This window comes from Oncorhynchus mykiss, chromosome 2 (genome assembly GCF_013265735.2).
Source record: "Oncorhynchus mykiss isolate Arlee chromosome 2, USDA_OmykA_1.1, whole genome shotgun sequence".
Classification (NCBI taxonomy): Eukaryota; Metazoa; Chordata; class Actinopteri; order Salmoniformes; family Salmonidae; genus Oncorhynchus; species Oncorhynchus mykiss.
This window is the reverse complement of record NC_048566.1, coordinates 51,112,874-51,137,479: the sequence shown is the minus strand read 5'-3', so window position 1 is coordinate 51,137,479 and position 24,606 is coordinate 51,112,874. Positions and strand designations below refer to the sequence as shown.

The window sequence follows — 24,606 nt, the reverse complement described above, 5'->3', positions numbered from 1 at the left end:
GCCAGGCACGACTCCAACACCATCATTATTTTTGCAGATGACACAACAGTGGTAGGCCTGATCACCAACTACGACAAGACAGCCTATAGGGAGGTCAGAAACCTGACCGTGTTGTGCCAGGACAACAACCTCTCGCTCAACGTGATCAAGACAAAGGAGATGATTGTGGGCTATTAGGAAAAGGAAGACCGAGCACGCCCCCATTCTCATTGACAGGGCTGTAGTGGAGCAGGTTCAGAGCTTCAAGTTCCTTGGTGTCCACAACAAACTAACATGGTCCAAGCACACCAAGACAGCCGTGAAGAGGGCCCACGGCAAAACCTATTCCCCCTCAGGAGACTGAAAAGATTTGGCATGGGTCCTCAGATTCTTAAAAGGTTCTACAGCTGCACCATCAAGAGTCCTCAGACTATTTGCATTAACCCCCCCCCCCCCTTTTACACTGCTGCTACTCTGTTATTATCTATGCATATATCACTTTAATAACTCTACCTACATGCATATATTACCTCAATTACTTCAACTAACCGGTGCCCCTGCACATTGATTTTGTCCCGGTACCCCCTGTATATAGCCTCGCTATTGTTATTTTACTGCTGCTCTTTAATGATTTATTTCTTATTTTTCTTTAGGCATTTTTCTAAAAACTGCATTGTTGGTCAAGGGCTTATAAGTAAGAATTTCATTATAAGGTCTAGCTGCACCTGTTGTATTCGGCTAATTTGACAAATAACATTTGATTTGATTCGATTTTAACACCCATTTGAAATGATGCAAAAGAAGCAAACAGACCGAAATGGGGAGAGACCTACCTGAACTTGTCCAATAAGACACAGAGCGCGCTCAGGACACACAGAGTGCACCCAGAGTAGGCTTTAGCGTTGTCGAATCACACAAAGTTTGTAAACGGCGGTCATTTTTTAATATTTTTTGTTCAAATTGAACCTTTATTGAACTAGGCAAGTCAGTTTAAGAACAAAATCTTATTTACAATGACAGCCTACCCCGAACAATGCTGGGCCAATTGTGCACCGCCCTATGGGACTCCCAATCACAGCCAGATGTGATACAGCCTGGATTCAAACCAGGTCCATCTCTTGCACTGAGATGGAGTGACTTAGACCACTGTACCACTCGGGAGCCCCAACAAAAGTCCAAAGTTGCTAAATTTGCTAGATTACCTCCAATTAATGACTATTTGGCTAAATCTAGTTGATGATTATACAGATAGCAGATCAGCCCATGAACAACAGCGAGATGAAGAGAGGAAAGTGTTTAAATATCAAGGTATCTTAACGGAGACCAACAGTTTAAAAAATATTTCCATATCTACCCTCATCGGCCTACCATTTGTTGATCACACATTCTCTACTGAAGCTCTCACATCGGCAGCAATACCAGACTACATTATTAGACTACAGGATTACAGAATAAAGTTTGGAATGTTCATGCAAGACAGGAGTCAGGATTTTTGATTTCAGTGGGATTGGGACAATGTGAAAATTGCCTAGGCTCTATATAAGGCTACTACAGTACGTGAGTCCATAGATAAATAATCATCTTGATTTACATTATTGCATGCTAAATGTTTCTAATCAGGGATAGATGAGCAAACGAATAGATGATCTACCACTTCCACTTGTCCAGCCAGAGATCAATTAACCAAATATACAGACAGAGATTCAGTGAAACAAAATCACATTGATTGATTATCAGACAAGTCACAAGTCACAAAATTCACTTGTATAAAATGCTAGCGAAATGTTCTGATCAGTTAATATGTGAGCAAACTAGACTAAAGATGATCATTAGCACTCACTTCAACTTAGCTAACATTTCCCCAGCCTAATTGTAACAAAATATCAAAACAGAGATGAAGTGAAAACAAAAAACAAAAATGGGACATTCATTGATTTATCTAATTGATTTATCTAGACCAGGGATTCCCAAACTCGGTGGGGCCCCCCCTGGGTGCATGTTTTTTGCCCTAGCACTACACAGCTGCCGCCCGCCTCCGCAGCGTTGTTCTCAACACCAGTTTAAATCAAATAGCCTAACGTTTTCTAGAAATCTGTTGTTTTTACTAATCTGCATGTTGTGTATTTTGTGGAAAATGTTATAATTTACCAGGTCTTGTCATAAAATGTTTTGGGGAAAGCTGTACAGGCAAATCCCTTGCATTAATCTGCCCAAAGATAACAAAGTCACAGGCTGACACCAAATAAGAATTTACAAGAAACATGTCCAAAAATGTGCATAGTTATGTCCCAAATGACACCCTATTCCCTATATAGTGCACTACTTTAGACCAGAGGCCTATTGAACCTGGTCAAACGTACTGCACTATATTGGGCATAGTGTGCCATTTGGGATGGAACCAGAGTGTAGGACCTTCCAGATGCAGAGGACTAAAGGGAGTCCATCCAGTGGCATAGTCTGCAGTCCATACTAGTCTCGCCTTTTCCACTACACTATGTGCTATGGGATGAGGGGAGTTAGTGCACACTATGGGGCTCTCCCACTCTGTAAGGCAGGGGCATGGTGCGGTTACGGCCCATCAGAGCTTGGTGTTCTCCTGAGAGGTGGAAAGATAACAACACACACACACATGACTGTTAGAGGTCAGCTTAAGGCCGGTATAATACAAGTCATTTCTTAAAGATAATAACAGTTGTTGTGTTATCAGCAAACAGATTATATTCTGTGCATGGGGATGGTAAAGGATAACATGAGGTGACTTGATGTTGAATAGAGTTGTTTCAGAGTTTTTAGGAAACGTCCATAGATGTCCTTAGATACAGTTGAAGGGGGAAGTTTACATACACCTTAGCCAAATATATTCAAACTCAGTTTTAAACACTAATTCCCTGTCTTAGGTCAGTTAGGATCGATCAGAAGTTTATTTTAAGAATGTGAAATGTCAGAATAATAGTCGGGAGAATGATTTATTTCAGTTTTTATTTATTTCATCACATTCCCAGTGTGTCAGAAGTTTACAAACACTCAATTAGTATTTGGTAGCATAGCCTTTAAATTGTTTAACTTGGGTCAAACGTTTCGGGTTGGGTGAATTTTGTCTCATTCCTCCTGACAGAGCTGGTGTAACTGAGTCAGGTTTGTAGGCCTCCTTGCTCACACACGCTTTTTCAGTTCTGCCAACAAATGTTCTATAGGATTGAGGTCAGGGCTTTGTGATGGCCACTCCAATACCTTGACTTTGTTGTCATTTTGCCACAACTTTGGAAGATGGATTGGGGTCATTGTCCATTTGGAAGACCCATTTGCGACCAAGCAACTTCCTTAACTTCCTGACTAATGTCTTGAGATGTTGCTTTAATATATCCACAGAATTTTCCTGCCTCATGATGCTATTTATTTTGTGAAGTGCACCAGTCCCTCCTGCAGCAAAGCACCCCCACAACATGATGCTGCCACCCCGGTGCTTCACGGTTGGGATGGTGTTCTTCAGCTTGCAAGCCTCCCACTTTTTCCAACAAACATAACGATGGTCATTAAGGCCAAACAGTTCTATATTTGTTTCATCAGACCAGAGGACATTTCTCCAAAAGTACGATCTTTGTCCCCATGTGCAGTTGCAAACCATAGTCTGGCTTTTTTATGGCGGTTTTGAAGCAGTGGCTTATTCCTTGCTGAGTGTCCTTTCAGGTTATGTCGATATAGGACTCGTTTTTACTGTGGATATAGATACTTTTGCACCTGTTTCCTCCAGCATCTTCACAAGGTCCTTTGCTGTTGTTATGGTATTGATTTTCACTTTTCGCACAGCTAAGTACGTTATCTTCAGAAGACAGAACGCGTCTCCTTTCTGAGCGGTATGACGGCTGCGTGGTCCCATGGTGTTTATACTTGCATACTATTGTTTGTAAAGATTAATGTGGTACCTTCAGGCGTTTGGAAATTGCCCCCAAGGATGAACCAGACTTGTGGAGGTCTACAATTTTTTTTCTGAGGTCTTGGCTGATTTCTTTTGATTTCTGTATGATGTCAAGCAAAGAGGCACTGAGTTTGAACGTAGGTCTTGAAATACATCCACAGGTACACCTCCAACTGACTCAAATTATATCAATTAGGCTTATTATCTGAAGCATCTAAAACCATGACATCATTTTCTGGAATTTTCCAAGCTGTTTAAAGTCTGACCCACTAGAATTGTGATACAGTGAATTATAAGTGAAATAATCTGTCTATAAACAATTGTTGGAAAAATTACTTGTGTCATGCACTGTCACGTTCTGACCTCTATTTCCTTTGTTTTGTATTTATTTAGTATGGTCAGGGCGTGAGTTGGGTGGGCAGTCTATGTTTGTTTTTCTATGTTTTGGGGCAGTTCTATGTTTTCGGCCTAGTATGGTTCTCAATCAGAGGCAGGTGTCATTAGTTGTCTCTGATTGAGAATCATACTTAGGTAGCCTGGGTTTCACTGTGTGTTTGTGGGTGATTGTTCCTGTCTTTGTGTTTGCACCAGATAGGGCTGTTTTGAGTTCTCACGTTTCTTGTTTTCGTTAGTTTGTTCATGTATAGTGTCTTCATTAAAATACAATGAACAACCACCACGCTGCTTTTTGGTCCGCTTCTACTTCACAACAAGAGAACCGTTACATGCACAAAGTAGATGTCCTAACCGACTTGCCAAAACTATAGTTTGTTAACAAGAAATTTGGTTAAAAAACTAGTTTTAATGACTCCAACCTAAGTGTATGTAAACTTCCGACTTCCACTATAAATAGTTCAGTGATCTTGGTTCGTGAAATATCTACCATCAATATCTTGGGGCTCTATTCAATCGGATTGAATAGAGCCCCTGAACGTGAACGAACACCTTCCTCACCTTCTCTTCGTTGCAGTCTGTATCTCTCTCTCCCTCCTTTTCTTTGCAGGCCAGCTCTTCCCCCTCTTCTTTCTCTCTCTCTGTAGATGACTCCTCCACTGAACAAGTCTCCCTCCCCTTCTCCTTTTCTTCTCCTCCACACCCCTGACCACAATCTTTCACCTCTTCTCCTCTAGACCCTGTTGCCTCCTCTCCTGTCTGCCTGTCCTCCTGTCTCTCCTCTCCTGTCTGTCTCTCCAGCGTTTTTTCTGACTTTGTCTTTTCCAGTGGGTCAGGGTCTGTAGTTGATCTGTCTGTTGTGGCAATCTGTTGCTGTGAGTTAGCAGGGGTAGAGGAGCCTGTCTCTATCTTTTCTTTGGTATACATAGTGGTGTCTGCTCTTTCACCATCCTTCTCTTCCACTTCCTTCTCAAACACCTCCTCCCCCTCTCCTTTCTCTTCCTCCCCAACTTTGGCCTCAGGGTCGTCGGGTGTAGTTAGGGGCATCTCTTCACCCGTCACCCCGTCTCCTTCCTCTCCGCTGGACTTCCTGTGGCGTCTCGAAGGTGGGCGTCGCCGGATGGAGAGGCGGGCTCTTCCCTGGAGAGGCAGGGACACAGACCATTAAGAACAGGTATGACACAGGATATGACATAATACACATGCTGACAAACACACAGGCTTAAAGGTATAACACACACACACCCTGGCACACACACACACACACACACACACACACACACACACACACACACACACACACACATTTGTTTTACTAACCATGAAGGGACCAAAAAAATTATTGCAATCCAAATCCTAATTTCCCTAACCCAAACCTAACCTCTTAACCTAACCCCAAACCCTAATTGTAACCCTAATTGCAACACTAAACACAACCCTTAACACTAAAATAGCATTCTTCCTTGTGGGGACTGGCAAAACAATGAATATATATATATATTTTTTTAATAAAAAAAAAATATATATATATATATATATACACACACACAGTACCGGTCAAAAGTATGGTTACACCTACTCATTCAAGGCTTTTTCTTCATTTTTACTATTTTCTAATCATGTAGTAGCCAAAAAAGTGTTAAACAAATCCAAATATATTTTAGATTCTTTAAAGTAGCCATCCATTGCCTTGATGACAACTTTGCACAGTGCTGGCATTCTCTCAACCAGCTTCATGAGGTAGTCACCTGGAATGCATTTCAATTAACAAGAACAGCTCAAATAAGCAAAGAGAAATGACAGTCCATCACTACTTTAAGACTTGAAGTTCAGTCAATCCGGAACATTTCAAGAACTTTCTTCAAGTGCAGTCACAAAAACCATCAAGCGCTATGATGAAACTGGCTCTCATGAGCACCGCCACAGGAAAGGAAGACCCAGAGTTACCTCTGCTGCAGAGGATAAATTCATTAGGTTTTAACTGCACCTTAGATTGCAGCCCAAATAAATGCTTCACAGAGTTCAAGTAACAGACACCAACTGATCAGAGGATTGCCCAAACTTTTGATTGGTGCTGTATGTGTGTGTATTTTATGGTCACATACACAAGATGGGTACAGCGAAGCGTGATCTTTTACAGGGTCAGCCATGGTAGTACGGAGCAAATTAGGGTTAAGTGCCTTGCTCAACGGTACATCAACCTGATTTTTTTGCCTTGTCTGCTAAGGTATTCGAACCAGCAACCTTTCGGTTACTGGCTCTAACCACTAGGCTACCTGCCGCCCTAAAATTTTACCACTTGTTGAATGTTCCTTGTTTTACTATCCTTGTGAGGACTTCTGATCCCTACAAGGATAGTAAAACCAAAAACACACACACACTTAGCAGACCTTGTTGATACTGGGCAGTAGGGATCCGTCGGTGGGTGTGGCTGGGACCTCAAAGGTGGCAGGTGTCTCTTCCTCGCTCAGCGACCGAGGGAGGGGTGCCCTGCTGACTGGGGAGGTGGGGGTTACTGTAGTAACAGGAGGGATGGGGGAGCAGGTGGAGGTGGGGGTGAAGGAGGGGGGCAACAGTTTCAGCCCAGGGCTCTTAGGAGAGGGTAGAAGGGAACAGGGGGATAAAGCCAGGTTAGCCTGGAGAGAGAGAGAGAGGTTGGGGAGAGAGAGAGAGAGAGAGAGAGAGAGAGGGTGAGGAGAGAGGGAGAGAAAGAGAGGGTGGGGAGAGAGAGAGAGAGGGTGAGGAGAGAGGGAGGGAAAGAGAGGGTGGGGAGAGAGAGAGGGGGGGTGGGGAGAGAGAGAGGGAGAGAGAGAGAGGGTGGGGAGAGAGGGTGAGGGTGGGGAGAGAGGGAGAGAGGGTGAGAGAGAGAGGGTGGGGAGAGAGGGAGAGAGAGAGAAGGTGGGGAGAGAGGGAGAGGGTGGGGAGGGAGAGAGAGGGTGAGGGGAGAGGGAGAGAGAGAGAGGGTGGGGAGAGAGGGAGGGGGTGGGGAGAGAGGGAGAGAGAGAGAGAGGGTGGGGAGAGAGGGAGAGAGGGTGGGGAGAGAGGGAGAGGGAGAGAGGGTGGGGAGAGAGGGAGAGAGAGAGAAGGTAGGGAGAGAGAGAGAGAGGGTGGGGAGAGAGGGAGAGAGAGAGAGGGTGGAGGGAGAGAGAGGGTGGAGGGAGAGAGAGGGTGGGGAGAGAGAGAGAGGGTGGGGAGAGAGAGAGAGGGTGGGGAGGGAGAGAGAGAGAGGGTGGGGAGAGAGAGAGAGGGTGGGGAGAGAGGGAGAGAGAGAGCAAAGAAGAAAGAGAGAGAGAAAGACAGGGAGAGAGATAGTTATTGCAATGTTATTACATACTAAGATGTACCTAAGATTCAGAGAGCACAGCAGGCATTTTGTGTGGGCTGTGCTCAGTGACACTGACTGGATGTTGAAGTGTGAGACACTCAGTCAGGAAATGGCTGCTCTCTCTTATTATCAACCTGTGAGACTGTAACTGATCCTCTCCATCTGACCTCCCTTCTCTCTCTACATGCACCTACACAGCTCACTGACATACAACAGGGGCCTTGAATGCTCTTCACATAACTGTATGGTACAACAAGAGCATATCACTCTCCAAAATCAACACGCACACAGATGCAGACCACTACTCACACACACACCATGCTCACCTGCAGTTTCTCAATAAGAGCAGAGTTCCTTTTGGTTTTGGCAGGATGCAGAGACGGGGAGATGGGTTTCTGAAACACAGGTGAGAAATACACACACACACACTGCATCACTGCATCACTGCATGCTTCTCTGTTTCGTCCTAGATATTAACTTTATCTCCGCCTGTATTAGATACCAGGTTTAGGGTCAACTCTAGATACAGATGATGTACATAGAACTGTACAACACACAGCCCCTCACACTAGAGGTCGACCGATTAATCGGAATTCAGGGTATATGCAACAGTTTGGGCTGCCTGGCTCATTGCGAACTAATTTGCCAGAATTCTACGTAATTATGACATACATTGAAGGTTGCGCAATGTAACAAGAATATTTAGACATAGGGATGCCACCCGTTAGATAAAATAACAAACGGTTCCGTATTTCACTGAAATAATAAACGTTTTGTTTTCGAAATGATAGTTTCCGAATTCGATCATATTACTGATCAAAGGCTCGTATTTCTGTGTGTTATTATGTTATAATTAAGTCTGATTTGATAGAGCAGTCTGACTGAGCAGCAGCAGGCCCGTAATCATTCATTCAAACAGCACTTTCGTGCGTTTTGACAGCAGCTCTTCGCAAGCACAACGCTGTTTATGACTTCAAGCCTATCAGCCTAATGGCTGGTGTAACCAATGTGAAATGGCTAGCTAGTTAGCTGGATGTGCGCTAATACTGTTTCAAACATCACTCGCTTTTAGATTTGGAGTAGTTATTCCCCTTGCGCTGCAAGGGCCGCGGCTTTTGTGGAGCGATGGGTAACGATGCTTCGAGTGTGGCTGTTGTCTATGTGTTCCTGGTTCGAGCCCAGGTAGGGGCAAGGAGGGGGACGGAAGCTATACTGTTACACTGGCAATACTATAATGCCTATAAGAACATCCAATAGTCAAAGGTATATGAAATACAAATGGTATAGAGAGAAATAGTCTTATAAATACTATATTAACTACAACCTAAAACCTCTTACCTTGGAAAATTGAAGTCTCATGTTAAAAGGAACCACCAACTTTCATATGTTCTCATGTTCTGAGCAAGGAACTTAAACGTTAGCTTTTTTACATGGCACATATTACTTTCTTCTCCAACACTTTGTTTTTGCATTAAACCAAATTGAACATGTTTCATTATTTATTTGAGGCTGAATTGATTTTATTGATGTTTTATATTAAGTTAAAATAAGTGTTAATTCAGTATTGTTGTGTCACGCCCTGGTCTTAGTATTTTGTGTTTTCGTTATTATTTTGATCAGGCCAGGGTGTGACATGGGTTATTTTATGTGGTGTGTTTTGTCTAGGGGTTTGTTGTAGGTAATGGGATTGTGGTTAGTAGGGTTGTCTAGAAAAGTCTATGGTTGCCTGGAGTGGTTCTCAATCAGAGGCAGGTGTTTATCGTTGTCTCTGATTGGGAACCATATTTAGGCAGCCATATTCTTTGAGTGTTTCTTGGGTGATTGTTCCTGTCTCAGTGTTTGTTTGCACCAGATAACCTAAACAGCCTTTTCACGTTATGTTTATTGTTTTGTATTGTTCATGTTTATCTTTTATTAAACATGTATCGAAATAACCACGCTGCATTTTGGTCCGCCTCTCCTTCATCGGAAGAAAGCCGTAACAGAATCACCCACCACAACAGGACCAAGCGGCGTGGTGACAGGCAGCAGGAGCAACGAAGTCTGGATTATACGACTTGGGAGGAAATAGACAGGTGGGCGGTCGACCCAGGGAGAGTGCCGGAGCCCGCCTGGGATTCGCTGGAGCAGTGCGAAGAGGGTTATAGGAGAATGGAGTTGGAGAGACGAACACGGTGGCGGGGATGGAAGCCCGAGAGTCAGCCCCAAAAATGTCTTGGGGGGGAGCACACAGGGAGTATGACGACGCCAGGTAGGAGACCTGCGCCAACTTCCTGTGCTTACCGGGGGGCTAGAGAGACCGGGCAGGCACCGTGTTATGCTGTGGAGCGCACAATGTCTCCAGTGCGGGTGCATAGCCCGGTGCGGTACATACCAGCTCCTCGTATCGGCCGGGCTAGAGTAAGCATCGAGCCAAGTGTCATGAAGCCGGCTCTACGCATCTGGTCTCCAGTGCGTCTCCTTGGGCCGGCTTACATGGCACCAGCCTTGCGCACAGTGACCCCGGTTCGTCTGCATAGCCCAGTGCGGGCTATTCCACCTCGCCGCACTGGCAGGGCGACCGGGAGTATTCAACCAGGTAAGGTTGGGCAGGCTCGGTGCTCAAGAGCTCCAGTGCGCCTGCACGGTCCGGTCTATCCAGTACCACCTCCACGCACCAGCCCTCCGGTGGCAGCTCCCCGCACCAGGCTTCCTGTGCGTGTCCTTGGCCCAGTACCACCAGTGCCAGTGCCAGCACCACGCACCAGGCCTTCAGTGCGCTTCGCTTGTCCAGCGCTGCCAGAGCCTTCCTCCTCTCCAGCGCTGCCGGAGTCTCCCGCCTGTCCAGCGCTTTCAGAGCCTTCCTCCTCTACAGCGCTGCCGGAGTCTCCCACCTGTTCAGCACTGCCAGAGTCTCCCGCCTGTCCAGCGCTGCTAGAGCTGCCAGTCTGCAAGGATCCGCCAGAGCTGCCAGTCTGCAAGGAGCAGCCAGAGCTGCCAGTCTGCAAGGAGCAGCCAGAGCTTCCAGTCTGCAAGGAGCCGCCAGAGCTGCCAGTCTGGAAGGAGCCGCCAGAGCTGCCAGTCTGGAAGGAGCCGCCAGAGCTGCCAGTCCGGAAGGAGCCGCCAGAGCTGCCAGTCCGCAAGGAGCCGCCAGAGCTGCCAGTCCGCAAGGAGCCGCCAGAGCTGCCAGTCCGCAAGGAGCCGCCAGAGCTGCCAGTCCGCAAGGAGCCGCCAGAGCTGCCAGTCCGCAAGGAGCCGCCAGAGCTGCCAGTCCGCAAGGAGCCGCCAGAGCTGCCAGTCCGCAAGGAGCCGCCAGAGCTGCCAGTCTGCAAGGAGCTGCCAGTCTGCAAGGAGCCACCAGAGCTGCCAGTCTGCAAGGAGCTGCCAGTCTGCAAGGAGCTGCCAGTCTGCAAGGAGCTGCCAGTCTGCATGGAGCCGCCAGAGCCGCCAGTCAGCATGGAGCAGCCAGAGCCGCCAGTCAGCCAGGATCCGCCATTCAGCCAGGATCTGCCAGAGCCATCAACCTGCCTGAGCTTCCTCTCAGTCCCGAGCTTCCTCTCAGTCCCGAGCTACCCCTCAGTCCCGAGCTACCCCTCAGTCCCGAGCTACCCCTCAGTCCCGAGCTACCCCTCAGTCCCGAGCTGCCCCTCAGTCCAGTGGGGCCCTTGGTGAGGGTTACTAGGCCAAGGTCGGCGGTGAGGGTCGCCAATCTTTTCATCGGAAGAAAGCCGTAACATGTTGTAATTGTCATTATTACAACAACAAAAAAATTCAATCGGACGATTTAATCGGTATTGGCTTTTTTGGTCCTCCAATAATCGGTATCGGTATTGAAAAATCATAATCGGATGTCCTACACACAGACGTCAAAAGGGACATGGCATTATAGAACTGTACAACACACAGCACTACCCCTCACACACACATGTACACAGACATCAAATGGGACATGGCATTATAGAACTGTACAACACACAGCACTACACCTCACACACACATGTACACACAGACATCAAACGGGACATGGCATTATAGAACTGTACAACACACAGCGCTACCCCTCACACACACATGTACACACAGACATCAAAAGGGACATGGCTGTACATAGAACTGTACAACACACAATTGTCAAACAGTCTCCTCAAACACTCACACACTCCTCTCACCTCCTCGTCCACCTGTCCCTGTGCTGTGGTCTTGGGGAGATGTAGGGTTCGAGGGGGGCGTCTCCTAACAGGCTTATTACTCTGGAAGAGAAGCCAACACCAAGGGTGTTACTATACCAACAGCCATAATACTATTACACATAGTAATCACATAACACTAACACACACACACACAGATCAAGAGACACAAGACCAGAGGCTACTAAACCAACACTGTGCCATGAACACAATAGGCCTACTAACAACATAACATACACACAACACTGGAACGTCAACATAACAGAACAACACAACTAGAACACAGGGCGCTACAGACATGCAGACATACACATCTGATACTACAACACTCACACATGCCACTGACCAACAACACAAACGTTAATTTTAGAGATTTTAGAGACAAAAAACGATCATAGTGTACTGTCACTGACATGACTCAGAGGCACACAGCACAAATGCAGTACACCGACTGACAACACAGCAACCACAACCCATACATGAACACTGACAAACAAACACACTCCACATACACACACATGGCATGCTGACATCAACGAACACACCAAAGTACAAGAACTGTGCAGCACGTCAGAACAAAATATGTCGATAAGAAACAGCATTACACATAAATGATAAGTTTTAGAACACCTACTCATTCAAGGGTTTTTCTTTATTTGTACTATTTTCTACATTGTAGAATAATAGTGAAGACATCAAAACTATGAAATAACATATGGAATCATGTAGTAACCAAAAAAGTGTTAAACAAATCAAAATATATTTTATATTTGAGATTCCTCAAAGTAGCCATCCTTTGCATTGATGACAGCTTTGCACACTCTAGATATTCTCTTAACCAGCTTCATGAGGAATGCTTTCCAACAGTCTTGAAGGAGTTCCCACATATGCTGAGCACTTGTTGGCTGCTTTTCCTTCACTCTGCGGTCCAAATCATCCCAAACCATCTCAATTGGGTTGAGGTTGGGTGATTGTGGAGGCCAGGTCATCTGATACAGCACTCCATCACTCTCCTTCTTGGTCAAATAGCCCTTACACAGCCTGAAGGTGTGTTGGGTCATTGTCCTGTTGAAAAACAAATGATAGTCCCACTAAGCGCAAACCACATAGGATGGCGTATCACTGCAGCATGCCGTGGTAAAGGGAACTGAATGTACTCAACGGAAATGTGTCTTCTGCATTTAACCCAACCCCTCTGAATCAGTAGCCATGCTGGTTAAGTGTGCCTTGAATTTTAAATAAATCATTGACAGTGTCACCAGCAAAGCAAAGCACCACCACCCACACCATCACACCTCTCCTCCATGCTTCACAGTGGGAACCACACATGCAGAGATCATCTGTTCACATACTCTGTGTCTCACAAAGATACGGCGGTTGGAACCAAAAATCTCACATTTGGACTCATCAGACCAAAGGACAGATTTCCACCGGTCTAATGTCCTTTGCTTGTGTTTCTTGGTCCAAGAAAGTCTCTTATTATTATTGGTGTACTTTAGTTTCTTTGCAGCAATTCGACCATGAAGACCTGATTCACGCAGTCTCCTCTAAACAGTTGATGTTGAGATGTGTCTGTTACTTGAACTATGTGAAGCATTTATTTGGGCTGGTAACACTAATGAACTTATCCTCTGCAGCAGAGGTAACTCAGGGTCTTCCTTTCCAACGGCAGTCCTCATGAGAGTATCATCATAGCACTTGATGGTTTTTGTGACTGCACTTGAAGAAACTTTAAAAGACTTGACATTTTCCGGAATGTAGAAAATAGTAAAAAATTAAGAAAACCCCTTGAATGAGTAAGTGTGTCCAAACTTTTGACTGGTACTATACATTTCATGAATTAATGTTTACGACTGAGTGTGTGTTTATGATCTATTTGGTCAGAACTAAACACGTAAAAAACATAAATGAGGAGCTAAAATTATTATATTGACACATTACAGTGCCCATCAATACATCAATGAATGTGGTTGTGTGTTTTAAAGCAGGGCTGACACTGTGTTCACCCAGAAGCACAGTGTCACGCCCTGACCGTAGACTGCTTTGTACTATTTTTAGTTTGGTCAGGGTGTGATGTGGGTGGGTATTCTATGTTGTAGGTCTAGGTTTTCTTTTTCTATGTGTTTGGCCTGGTATGGTTCTCAATCAGAGGCAGCAGTCTATCATTGTCTCTGATTGAGAGCCATACTTAGGTAGCCTGTTTTCCCACTGTTAGTTGTGGGTGATTATTTTCTGGTTAGTGTTTGTTGCACCTGTCAGAACTGTTCGTTTATCGTTTTGTTGTTTTTGTTCGTGTATTCATTCGGGATTAAAAGTAATATGGGCACGTACCACGCTGCACTTTGGTCCTCCTCTCCTTCCACCAACGAAAATCGTTACACACAGATATTCATAGAACCACTTCCTGTGTGTAACTTCCTGTTTCACTTATCGGCGTTTTAACACGTGTAGCTGCTTCAGTACTATCTATCTATCTATCTATCTGAGTGTGAAAGAATAGAAGAGAAAAGAGAGAAAAAAGAGAGATAGAGAAAAGGAAGTTATAATGACCTCACCCCGTCAGTTCCCGTGGGGAAGGGAGGGGCATGAGCTTTGAACTTTCCAGCCAGCTCCGCCACTGACTTCTTAGGCGGGGCGTCCTCCTGAAACACAGGAAGTACAATATGGCTTAGTCCACACACACAAAGTAAATGGCTGCTGACACACAAAGAGACGAGGTGAGGTCATTGATTTGGGGGAAGCTGGGAATGCTTCCCAAATGGTACCCTATTCAATAAATGTTCAAATCAAATGTTATTGGTCACATACACGTTTAGCAGATGTTGTTGTGCATGTAGCGAAATGCTTGTGTTACTAGCTCCAACAGTGCAGTAATATCGAACCATTCACAACTACACACAAACCTAAAAGTAAAATAATGGATTTAAGGAATATATTAGTATTAGGATGAGCAATGTCGGCGTGGTATAGAATAAAATACAGTAGAATAGAATACAGTATGTACATATGAGATGAGTAAAGCAAAAATATGTAAACAATATTAAAGTGACTAGTGTTCCATTATTAAAATGGCCAGTGATTTCAAGTATCTGTAAACGGGGCAGCAGCCTCTAAGGTGCAGGGTTACAGAACCGGGTGGAAGCCGCCTGGTGACGGCTGTTTAACAGTCTGATGGCCTTGAGATAAAAGCTGTTTTTCAGTCTCTATGTCCCAGCTTTGATGCACCTGTACTGACCTCGCCTTCTGGATGATAGTGGGGTGAACAGGCAGTAGCTCGGGTGGTTGTTGTCCTTGATGATCTTTTTGGCCTTCCTGTGACATCGGGTGGTGTAGGTGTCCTGGAGGGCAGGTAGTTTGCCCACGGTGATAAGTTGGGCAGACCTCACTATCCTCTGGAGAGCCGTACGGTTGTGGGCGGAGCAGTTGCCGTACCAGGCGGTGATGCAGCCCGACACAAAGCTCTCAATTGTGCATCTGTAAATGTTTGTGAGGCTTTTAGGTTAATTATTTCTGTTGCGCCTTTTTCACCACGCTGTCTTTGTGGGTGGACCATTTCAGTTTGTCAGCGATGTGCACGCTGAGGAACTTGAAGTTTTCTATCTTGTCCACTGCAGTCCCGTCGATGTGGATAGGGGCGTGCTCCCTCTGCTGTTTCCCGAAGTCCACGATCAGCTCCTTTGTTTTGTCGACATTGAGTGAAAGGTTACTTTCCTGGTACCACACTCCCAGGGCTCTCACCTCCTCCCTGTAGGCTGTCTCATCCTTGTTGGTAATCAGTCCTATTACTGTTGTGTCGTCTGCAAAATTGAGTTGGAGGCGTGCGTGGCCATCCAGTCATGTGTGAACTAGGGAGTACAGAAGGGACTGAGCATCCACCTTTGTGGGGCCACTGTGTTGCGGATCAGCGAAGTGGAGGTGTTGTTTCCTACCAGGACCCAGTTGCACAGGGCAGGGTTCAGACCCAGGGCCCAGAGCTTAATGATGAGCTGTGAGGGTACTATGGTGTTGAATGCTGAGCTGTAGTCAATGAACAGCATTCTTACATAGGTATTCCACTTGTCCAGATGGGTTAGGGCAGTGTGATGGCGATTGCATCGTCTTTGGACCTATTGAGGAGGTATGCAAATGCAAGGTATGCTTTATTGGGTACAGGAACAATGGTGGACATCTTGAAACAAGTGGGGACAGTAGACTTGGATAGGGATAGATTGAATATGTCCGTAAACACTCCAGCCAGCTAGTCCGCCCATGCTCTGAGTATGCGGCTAGGGATGCCGCCTGGGCCGGCAGCCTTGCAAGGGTTAACACGCTTAAATGTCTAACTCACATTGGCCACGGGGAAGGAGAGGCCACAGTCCTTGGTAGCAGGCCACGTCAGTGGTACTGTGTTATCCTCAAAGTGGGCGAAGGTGTTCTAGCTTGTCTGGAGGCAAGACGTCGGTGTCCGCAACGTCAGTATAGAGACAGTGGATTTGCAATTGAACCGCTCAGACACAAGATGTATGTGATGTTTTGCCTGTTTGATTGTCTTACGGAGGGAATAACTACACGGCCATATTCCCAGTCACCTTGCCATGGTTAAAGGTGGTGGTTCGCACTTTCAGTTTTGCACGAATGCTGCCATCTATACACGATTTCTGGTTAGGGTAGGTTTTAAGAGTCTGTGTATTCATCAATGTTATTCTCAGAGGCTAACAGGAACATATCCCACGTGATCAAAACAATCTTGAAGCGTGGATTCTGATTGGTCAGACCAGCGTTGAATATTCCTTAGCACGGGTACTTCCTGTTTTAGTTTCTGCCAATAGGAAGGAGCAAATTGGAGTCATGATCAGATTAGCAGAAGTTCAGGGAGGGCCTTGTAGGCATTTAGAAAAGTTGATTAGCAGTGGTCCCATGTTATCTCAGATTGAGTGCTACAGTCAATGTGTTGGTAGAACTTCGGTAGCGTTTTTCTCAAATTTGCTTTGTTAAAATCCCCAGCTACAATAAATGTTGTCTCAGGATATGTGGTTTCCATTTTGCATAAATTCCAGTGAAGTTCTTTGAGGGCTGTTGTGGTGTCGGTTTGAGGGGGAATATACACAGCTGTTACTATAATCAAAGAGTATTCTCTTGGGAGGTAATACTGTCGGCATTTGATTTTGATGTATTCTAGGTTGAGTGAACAAAAAGACTTGAGTTTCTGTATGTTATCACAATCACACCATGAGTAGTTAATCATAAAACATACACCCTGCCTCACTTTTTCCCGGAGAGTTCTTTATTCCTGTTTGTGCATTGTACTGAGAACCCAGCTGGCTGTAAAGACAAAGACAATATATCCGGAGAGAGCCATGTTTCCATGAAACAGAGTACGTTACAATCCCTGATGTCTCTCTTGCCCTGAGCTTGTCTACATTCAGAGAATGAACATTAGCGAGTAATATACTTGGAAGCAGTGGGTGGTGTGCACACCTCCAGAGTCGGACTAGAAGTCCACTCCGACTACCTCTTCTCCGCTAGCAGTGTTTGAGATCAGCCTCTGGAATCAGTTCAATTGCCCTTGGGGGTACGAACAAAGGATCCAATTCGGGAAAGTCGTAAAAGTTATTTCCGGCTTTATGTAGTAACACAAAAAAAATCCTGGGCTAATAGAGTAAGAATTAACACACAAAAAAATACTGCAAAGTTGCTTAGGAGCTAGAAGCAGAGCTGCCCTATTTGTCGGCGCCATCTTGCCCTGGTCCAAAGTAGCACACAATGTAGGGAATAATGTGGCTTTTGGAACACAACTTCTCCAATACAGAACCATACTGACACAACAGAACATTTACATTTATATTTTAGTAATTTAGCAGACGCTCTAATCCAGAGCGATTTACAATAGTGAGTGCATACATTTTCGTACTTTTCCAATTTTCCACAACAGGAAATGACCTCACACCCTCAGAATGGCTAGGGAAGGATATAGGGGGGAATACAGCGAGGAGCATGATTAAAAGAAAACCGAGAGATGGGTGTAGAAATAGAACAAACAGTTGGATGTGTTTGCCTGTCTGCCATTATGTCTGTCTATGGATGCTCTCTCTCTCTCGTCTCCATGTATCCTGTGACCTCACCACACTTATATTTGCCACTCCCCTTTCCTTCTAACTCTGGAACAGTCAGATTACACAGGTTACACACAAATCCCCTCTCTCGCTCTCTCTCTCTTTCCATCTCCCTCCCTCCACCCACCCCTCCTCTCTCTCTCTCTCTCTCGCTCTCTCTCTGCATATGTCTGGGCTACCAAATTTTCCTAGCAAGTTTGTAGCTTTCCTCAATACTCCTGTAAATCTAACATAGAGATAGATGAGAACCACACTGTGTCTTATGGTAAGTAATTCTGCCATATACTGTGGCTCTTTCTACAGTCTAAGTATGATCTCATCCTGCTCTCTCTCTCACTAGGGCAAAACCCAGTTAGATCATGACTACGTCCCAAAAGGGCCTTGGTCAAAATCTGTGCACTATAAAGGGAATATGGTGCCATTTGGGATAGAGCCCATTCCCCTCCCTCCATCCAGAGCTGAGGTCATATCCCTCTCTCTTTCCCCGCTGCTCTCAGCTGTTTTCCCCTGCTCTGGTCAACAAGCACTTCCCTCTCTAGATATCCCCACTGCCCACTCAAGAGAGTGTGAAGAGAGAAATAGGGAAGACAGAGAGATGGAAGGAGAGAGAGAGAGAGAGAGAGAGAGAGAGAGAGAGAGAGAGAGAGAGAGAGAGAGAGAGAGAGACAATATTGATTATTATTTTTATTATGTTCATATTGGAAATCTCAGAAGTAAGCTTTGGCAATATGTACATTGTTACATCATGCCAATATAGCAAATGTAATTGAATTGAATTTAGAAAGAGAGAGAGAGTGCAAGCCGTGTGTCTGTCTGTGTGTGTGTGGGTGGGAACCTGGGGACTTGGGACTGGAGGACATTACATAAAGTGGCAGTGAATAAGGTAAATGACAGGCTGGTGAAAGAGAGAAAGCACTGGCTTGAGAGATATACTAGGGAAAGGGAGAGAAAGCCCTGTCCTGAGAGATGTACTAGGGAGAGGGAGAGAAAGCCCTGGCCTGAGAGATGTACTAGGGAGAGAAAGCCCTGGCCTGAGAGATGTACTAGGGAGAGGGAAAGAAAGCACTGGCCTGAGAGATGTACTAGGGAGAGGGAGAGAAAGCACTGGCTTGAGAGATATACTAGGGAGAGGGAGAGAAAGCCCTGGCCTGAGAGATGTACTAGGGAGAGGTAGAGAAAGCCCTGGCCTGCGAGATGTACTAGGGAGAGGGAGAGTAAGCACTGGCCTGAGAGATGTACTACCTAGAGGGAGAGAAAGCCCTGGGCTGAGAGATGTACTAGGGAGAGGGAGAGAAAGCACTGGCCTGAGAGATGTACCAGGGAGAGGGAGAGGGAGAGAAAGAATGAGAGGGAGAAAGATGAGAGATATCAGTAACAGATTGAGAGTCTGCTGCCTGGAGCACAACCCTTACTCTGTGGTGTTTACAAATCTGAAGAGATGGGATAGGTGTGAGCAATATGTAACAATAAAGCCTAAGTAGGGTCATCACTATATTACTTAGGCCCCAGACCCCCTGTCCCCTGACCCAGATGCCTGGCCCCCCGGACCTGGACCTGGACCCAGACCCTCAAACCCAGACCCCCTGTCCCCTGAACCAGATGCCTGGCCCCTGGACCTGGACCCAGACCCTCAAACCCAGACCCCACCAGGCTCTGCTCTATGGACACATCCTGAAAGGATGGATTGGATGCCAGGCATTTCTTCAACAGTTTCACTTATTCCCATGGAATTTTCTCTGGTGGTAAAAGTTTATATGAGGAAAATGGGATGGCCCTTCTTATTGAGGTGCGTTGTTTAGGGGAGAGAGAGAGAGAGAGAGAGAGAGAGAGAGAGAGAGAGAGAGAGGGAGAGAGACCAGAGCTGTTGACAGTTCCAATGTCCCATTCAGGCCTGCTTCTACAGTACAATACCTTTCTTCCTGTTTATAAGTCCATTTAACACATACACTCAGTATTTGGGACCCATGCAAGGAATTAAACCCACAAACCTAGTGTTGCCACTGCCAGTACTATGCTCCACAATGCTCCAAGTTAGCTCACTAACGTGTGTTATAGAAGAGCTTGGGATAACAATATAGCTGGTCTAACCAAACACACTCTCTGAAGGTGGAAGTTCAGACATTTATGTACACTCTGTGTGAAAATTGTCTTTAAAATAATATAAACCAAACTGCACAATGCATCCAGTGAGTGCTGCCTGGCCTTCTTCTGGCATCATTACTAGACACACACCTGTTCCACAGTGCATGATGGGAGATGATGTCACACCATGGCAGACAGCTTCAACACCTGAACTGCTGTTTTTACGATGCTTTTACAGCATTAAATAAACACGCCAGCCTCACGCACTCCCTTCCCAGCCTCGCCCCATCCCTCCAGACGTGTTGTTAATTTCGTGTGAGCGTGTGTGTGTGTTAACTGGGCTTGGCAGCACTCCAGCCATAGGGAGAGAGTAAACACTGCAACAGCACAACAAAAACACAACATCTTAATCACTTTACCATGCTGGACCTCTCCCTCCCTCTATCTCTCTCTCTTCCTCTATAATCTACACACTCTGCTCTGCTCTCAGTCATGTTACTATGTGTGTGGGCTCTGGGGAGACGTTATTGGTTGCACCCTTCCAGAAACATCCAGATATAACTCATCTGATCCCTATTTATATGCCTGTATACATCATCCTCACACATACAGTGCCTTCAGAAAGTATTCATACCCCACAGAGCTTTCCACACCTGGATTGTGCAACATTTCTTCAAGCTTTGTCAAATTGGTTGTTGATCATTGCTCAACAACCATTTTCAAGTCTTGCCATAGATTTTCAAGTCGAGAGAGAGAGAGAGAGAACAGAGACAGACAGAGAGAAAGAGAGAGAGAGAGAGAGAGAGAGAAAGAGAGAGAGAGAGAGAACAGAGACAGAGAGATAGATAGTCAGAGAGAGAGAGAGAGAGAACAGAGACAGAGAGATACAGAGAGAGAGAACAGACAGAGAGAGAGAGAGAGAGAGAACAGAGACAGAGAGAGACAGAGAGAGAGAGAACAGAGACAGAGAGAGAGAGAGAGAGAGAGGCCTATCGGATAGAATGGAACCGTCAGATTACACAAATTACAATCTGACTGTTCCATTCTGTCAGATATAGACACCTCTCTCTCTCATGACATCATCATCTGGATCTGCTTATGTGTGGTGGATATGAGGTGGAGTCCAGTGTGTGTGTTGGCAGAGACTAAACATTAAGCTCAAACAGCATCCCAAATACACTCCGAACATACACACACACTTTCAGTAAGACCATACCCAGATCTTTACAGTCCTTTACTCCCCTTCCTCTCTTACTTTCCCTCTGTCCCTCTTTCCTTTCTCTCTTTAACCCCCTCTGTCTTGTATCTCTTTGTCCTTCATTATCTGCCCTCACTTGAGGCAGCAGCAGCCTACACACACACACAGCTGTTGAAGTGGGGTTGATACACACTAAGTTGAAGGACTCACATTGCTGGCATTCAGCAGATAATGAAATCACATAGCCCGGAGGCCAGGCGAACGTGGGGGTACACACACACAAATTAATTCTCATCCTTAAAGGCAGGAGACCAATTGTATGAGTATAAAACATGCCTTTAGCATGGACTGGACTTGTCAAATGGCACCATATACCCATTTAGTGTACTTTTGACAATAGGGAATAGGGTGCCATTTGGGATGCAGACAGTCTTGATCTAACGTCTCGTCTCTGGACAACTAGTCGCCCAATCAATGTCACGTTTCACATCCCACTCATGTATATGTCTACAGCGTGTAGAATTGTGCAACTCCATGTGTAGAAACCTGTTGCAAAGGCAACGGTTACACCACTTCCTCTGTGTGTGGTGTGTGTTCCTGTCATATTTCCTGTTTGAGTAACGTACTGAACAACATCGATGCAGAGAAGCAGCTACAGTATAGGGTCAGCAAACCAGGAAGTCTTCCTGTGATAGGCTGCCATTCCACCACCACATGCATCATGCATCTAACTCAAACCAATATGTCTGCTCCAAAATGCTACAACTCTATTCTAACAACTACTACAAGTTACATTCTTTCATCATAGCCTAATGCAGAGGTGTCAAACTTAATCCCAGCTCTTCCCTTGTACTTGATTGATCAATTAAGGAAATTGTTCAGTTAGAAACTCCCCTCACCTGGTTGTCTATTTGTTCACCGTCCCCAGGTCCAGAACATATTCAAGGAAACGTACAGTATTATACAGAGCCATGATTGCATGGAACTCCCTTCTATTTCATATAGCACAGGTGAAGAGCAAACCTGGTTTAAAAAAACAGATACAGCAACACCTCACAGCACAACGCCTCTCCCCAATGTGTTATACCTGTTTTTTGTATGTATTGACATGTGTAACTAATGGATGCGCGCACACACACACATTACATGTTAATAATATGTTTTGTATTTTTTCAGTAATGTCTTCTTCTTTATGTCTCGGACCCCAGTAAAACTAGCTGACACCATTGGTGTCGGGATCGCAATTTAAAAAATGCAACATTTAAAAATGTCTGTCTTAATTGTACACAAATTGAAAGGTTTGTAACAAAAACCAGGAATAACATTTGACACTCTGGGCTTAATGCATACAAATTCAGTCATTAGGCTATATGCTTGACAGTATCTCACACACTGATGGCACTATGAACATGAGAGAAAGAGAGTGAGATGTCATGACAAGTGACAACATGCATGACAAAGTTTAGTTCAGTGAAATGTACGGGCTAAAACTAAGCCCAGGCCTGGTTGTTATGCTCTTCTGTAATTCAAAACATATGAATCATCTAAATCTGCATGCTATCAGTTTGGTCCATACAGATCACACAGAGAGTGTCATGTCTTGCGCAGGTTATTAGACTACATAGCCGACGAAACTCAACTCTACCATTTACGAGTTTAGTCGGCTATAGACTACATTGTACTGGACAGCACAGAATCACAGATATAATTCTATATGTAAATCCACAACTTAACTCTTCAACACAAACAAAAAACGATTTTAAAACACCCCAAAACTCTGTTTACCTCCATCCTCTGCTGCAGCTGCCTTGACTGTCGTCCCGTTCACATCAAGTTTCAACTCCCTCTAAAAGTTTTATTTTGGGACTTGTCAAAGTTGCACTCGGTCTCCTCTCCTCACACCCTTCTCTCTCCTGCCAGGCCCGTGTATGTGAGCTCAGCGAGAACCCTTAGTCGGCTGGAAAGGTGCTCTCTCTCTCCCGCTCTCTCTCTGCGGTTATATTTAGAAAGCACTCTCACAACATTTCCAGAACGTGTGACTAGAGTGAGAGTGAGTGAATCAACAGTAGCCTGTTGGTCGGTTTCAAACTGTAGTGTTGCGTTGCATGCATTTTCATGCTGAGCCGATGCTGAGATTTATACAAAGTGATTGAAGTTCATTTTAGGGATGCGTATGACGCAGGTGTAGCTACCTCAGAGGAGGAAGGGGAGGACGAATCTACTCAGTGAATTTCATAAAAATAGTGCAACATTTAAAAATGTATCCTTTTTACTATACTGAATATATTAATGTCACCAAATAACTGATTAAAACACGTATTGTAATTAAGCCTCAGCAGTACCCTCTAGGGTAGCACACTTGTGAAGCTGGAGGACAGCTAGTTTCCATTCTCCTCTGGGTATGTTGACTTTAATACAAAACCTAGGAGGCTCATGGTTCTAATTGAGGACTTCCGGAGGATGTCATCTAGAGCCTGACTGATTTATCGGTTTACCAATATTATCCTTTTACCAATGTGTTTGTATCGCATTTGATCCATTGAAAATTACCGATATCAGATGCGGAGAAAACGCTATATTTGCTCTTTGTGAAGGGTATTCTTCAAGCTCGGTCTTTCAAATGTTTTCAGAGACACTAAAAAAACTTTGCAGAAAAGTAGCAGTTCGTAACTTCGTTTTGAAGTATGGGTTCATTGTCACTTGATAGGGATTGGTCCAAATTCACATTTCGCCAATCGCCACCCCCATTTCCATGACGAGTGCTCGCTAGCTAGCCAGCTAACTAGCTGTGTGAGACTATTTGACGCCATCACTGAGGTTTAGTGCTATCTGGAATCCTCTTATCACTTACCGTAATCATGTGTATGGACGTCCCAAGGATCTAAGATTGCACCGCGGCAATGCTTGCTGCAAGAAGCAGCGGCAAATTTTGTGATTTAGGTTTTTCAATTCAACTGTATTCAGTGGCTACAGCCCTACAATCGATGAAAACATAGGACACATTTTCAATGCATTAATATTTAACTATGTCATTGTTTTCTGCTTTGCTTTTCAACACTGGACCCCCTCAGGGGTGCACGCTCAGTCCCCTCCTGTACTCCCTGTTGACCCACGACTGCATGGCCAGACACGACTCCAACACCATCATTAACCTTCCGGCGCCGACAGAGATGGCCGCCTCGCTTCGCGTTCCTAGGAAACTATGCAGTTTTTTGGTTTTTTACGTGTTATTTCTTACATTGGTACCCCAGGTCATCTTAGGTTTCATTACATACAGTCGAGAAGAACTACTGAATATAAGAGCAGCGACAACTCACCATCAGCACGACCAAGAATATGACTTTCGCGAAGCGGATCCTGTGTTCTGCCTTTCACCCAGGACAACGGAATGGATCCCAGCCAGCGACCCAAAAAAACGACGTCGTAAAAGAAGGAAACGAAGCGGTCTTCTGTCA

The 24,606-nt window shown here is 45.2% G+C and overlaps 1 protein-coding gene across 2 annotated transcripts; it reads right to left on the bottom strand.

Annotated features, from left to right (window-relative positions):
* Positions 1-579: 579 nt before the first annotated feature.
* Positions 580-23,273, bottom strand: LOC110491269 (capZ-interacting protein). 2 transcript variants are annotated; one of them, XM_036950241.1, is made up of 7 exons: positions 22,937-23,269; positions 14,335-14,421; positions 11,762-11,842; positions 7,940-8,008; positions 6,679-6,924; positions 4,850-5,428; positions 580-2,575 (listed from the first exon to the last, which is right to left on the bottom strand). In XM_036950241.1, exons 1-7 carry the CDS (start codon positions 22,940-22,942, stop codon positions 2,558-2,560), a joined length of 1,086 nt encoding a protein of 361 aa, XP_036806136.1. In that variant the 5' UTR covers positions 22,943-23,269; the 3' UTR covers positions 580-2,557. The 2 variants fall into 2 exon arrangements, with proteins under 2 accessions (XP_036806136.1, XP_036806140.1); XM_036950245.1 differs by lacking the exon at positions 6,679-6,924 and having other exon boundaries at positions 22,937-23,273.
* Between the last annotated feature and the right edge of the window lie 1,333 nt (positions 23,274-24,606).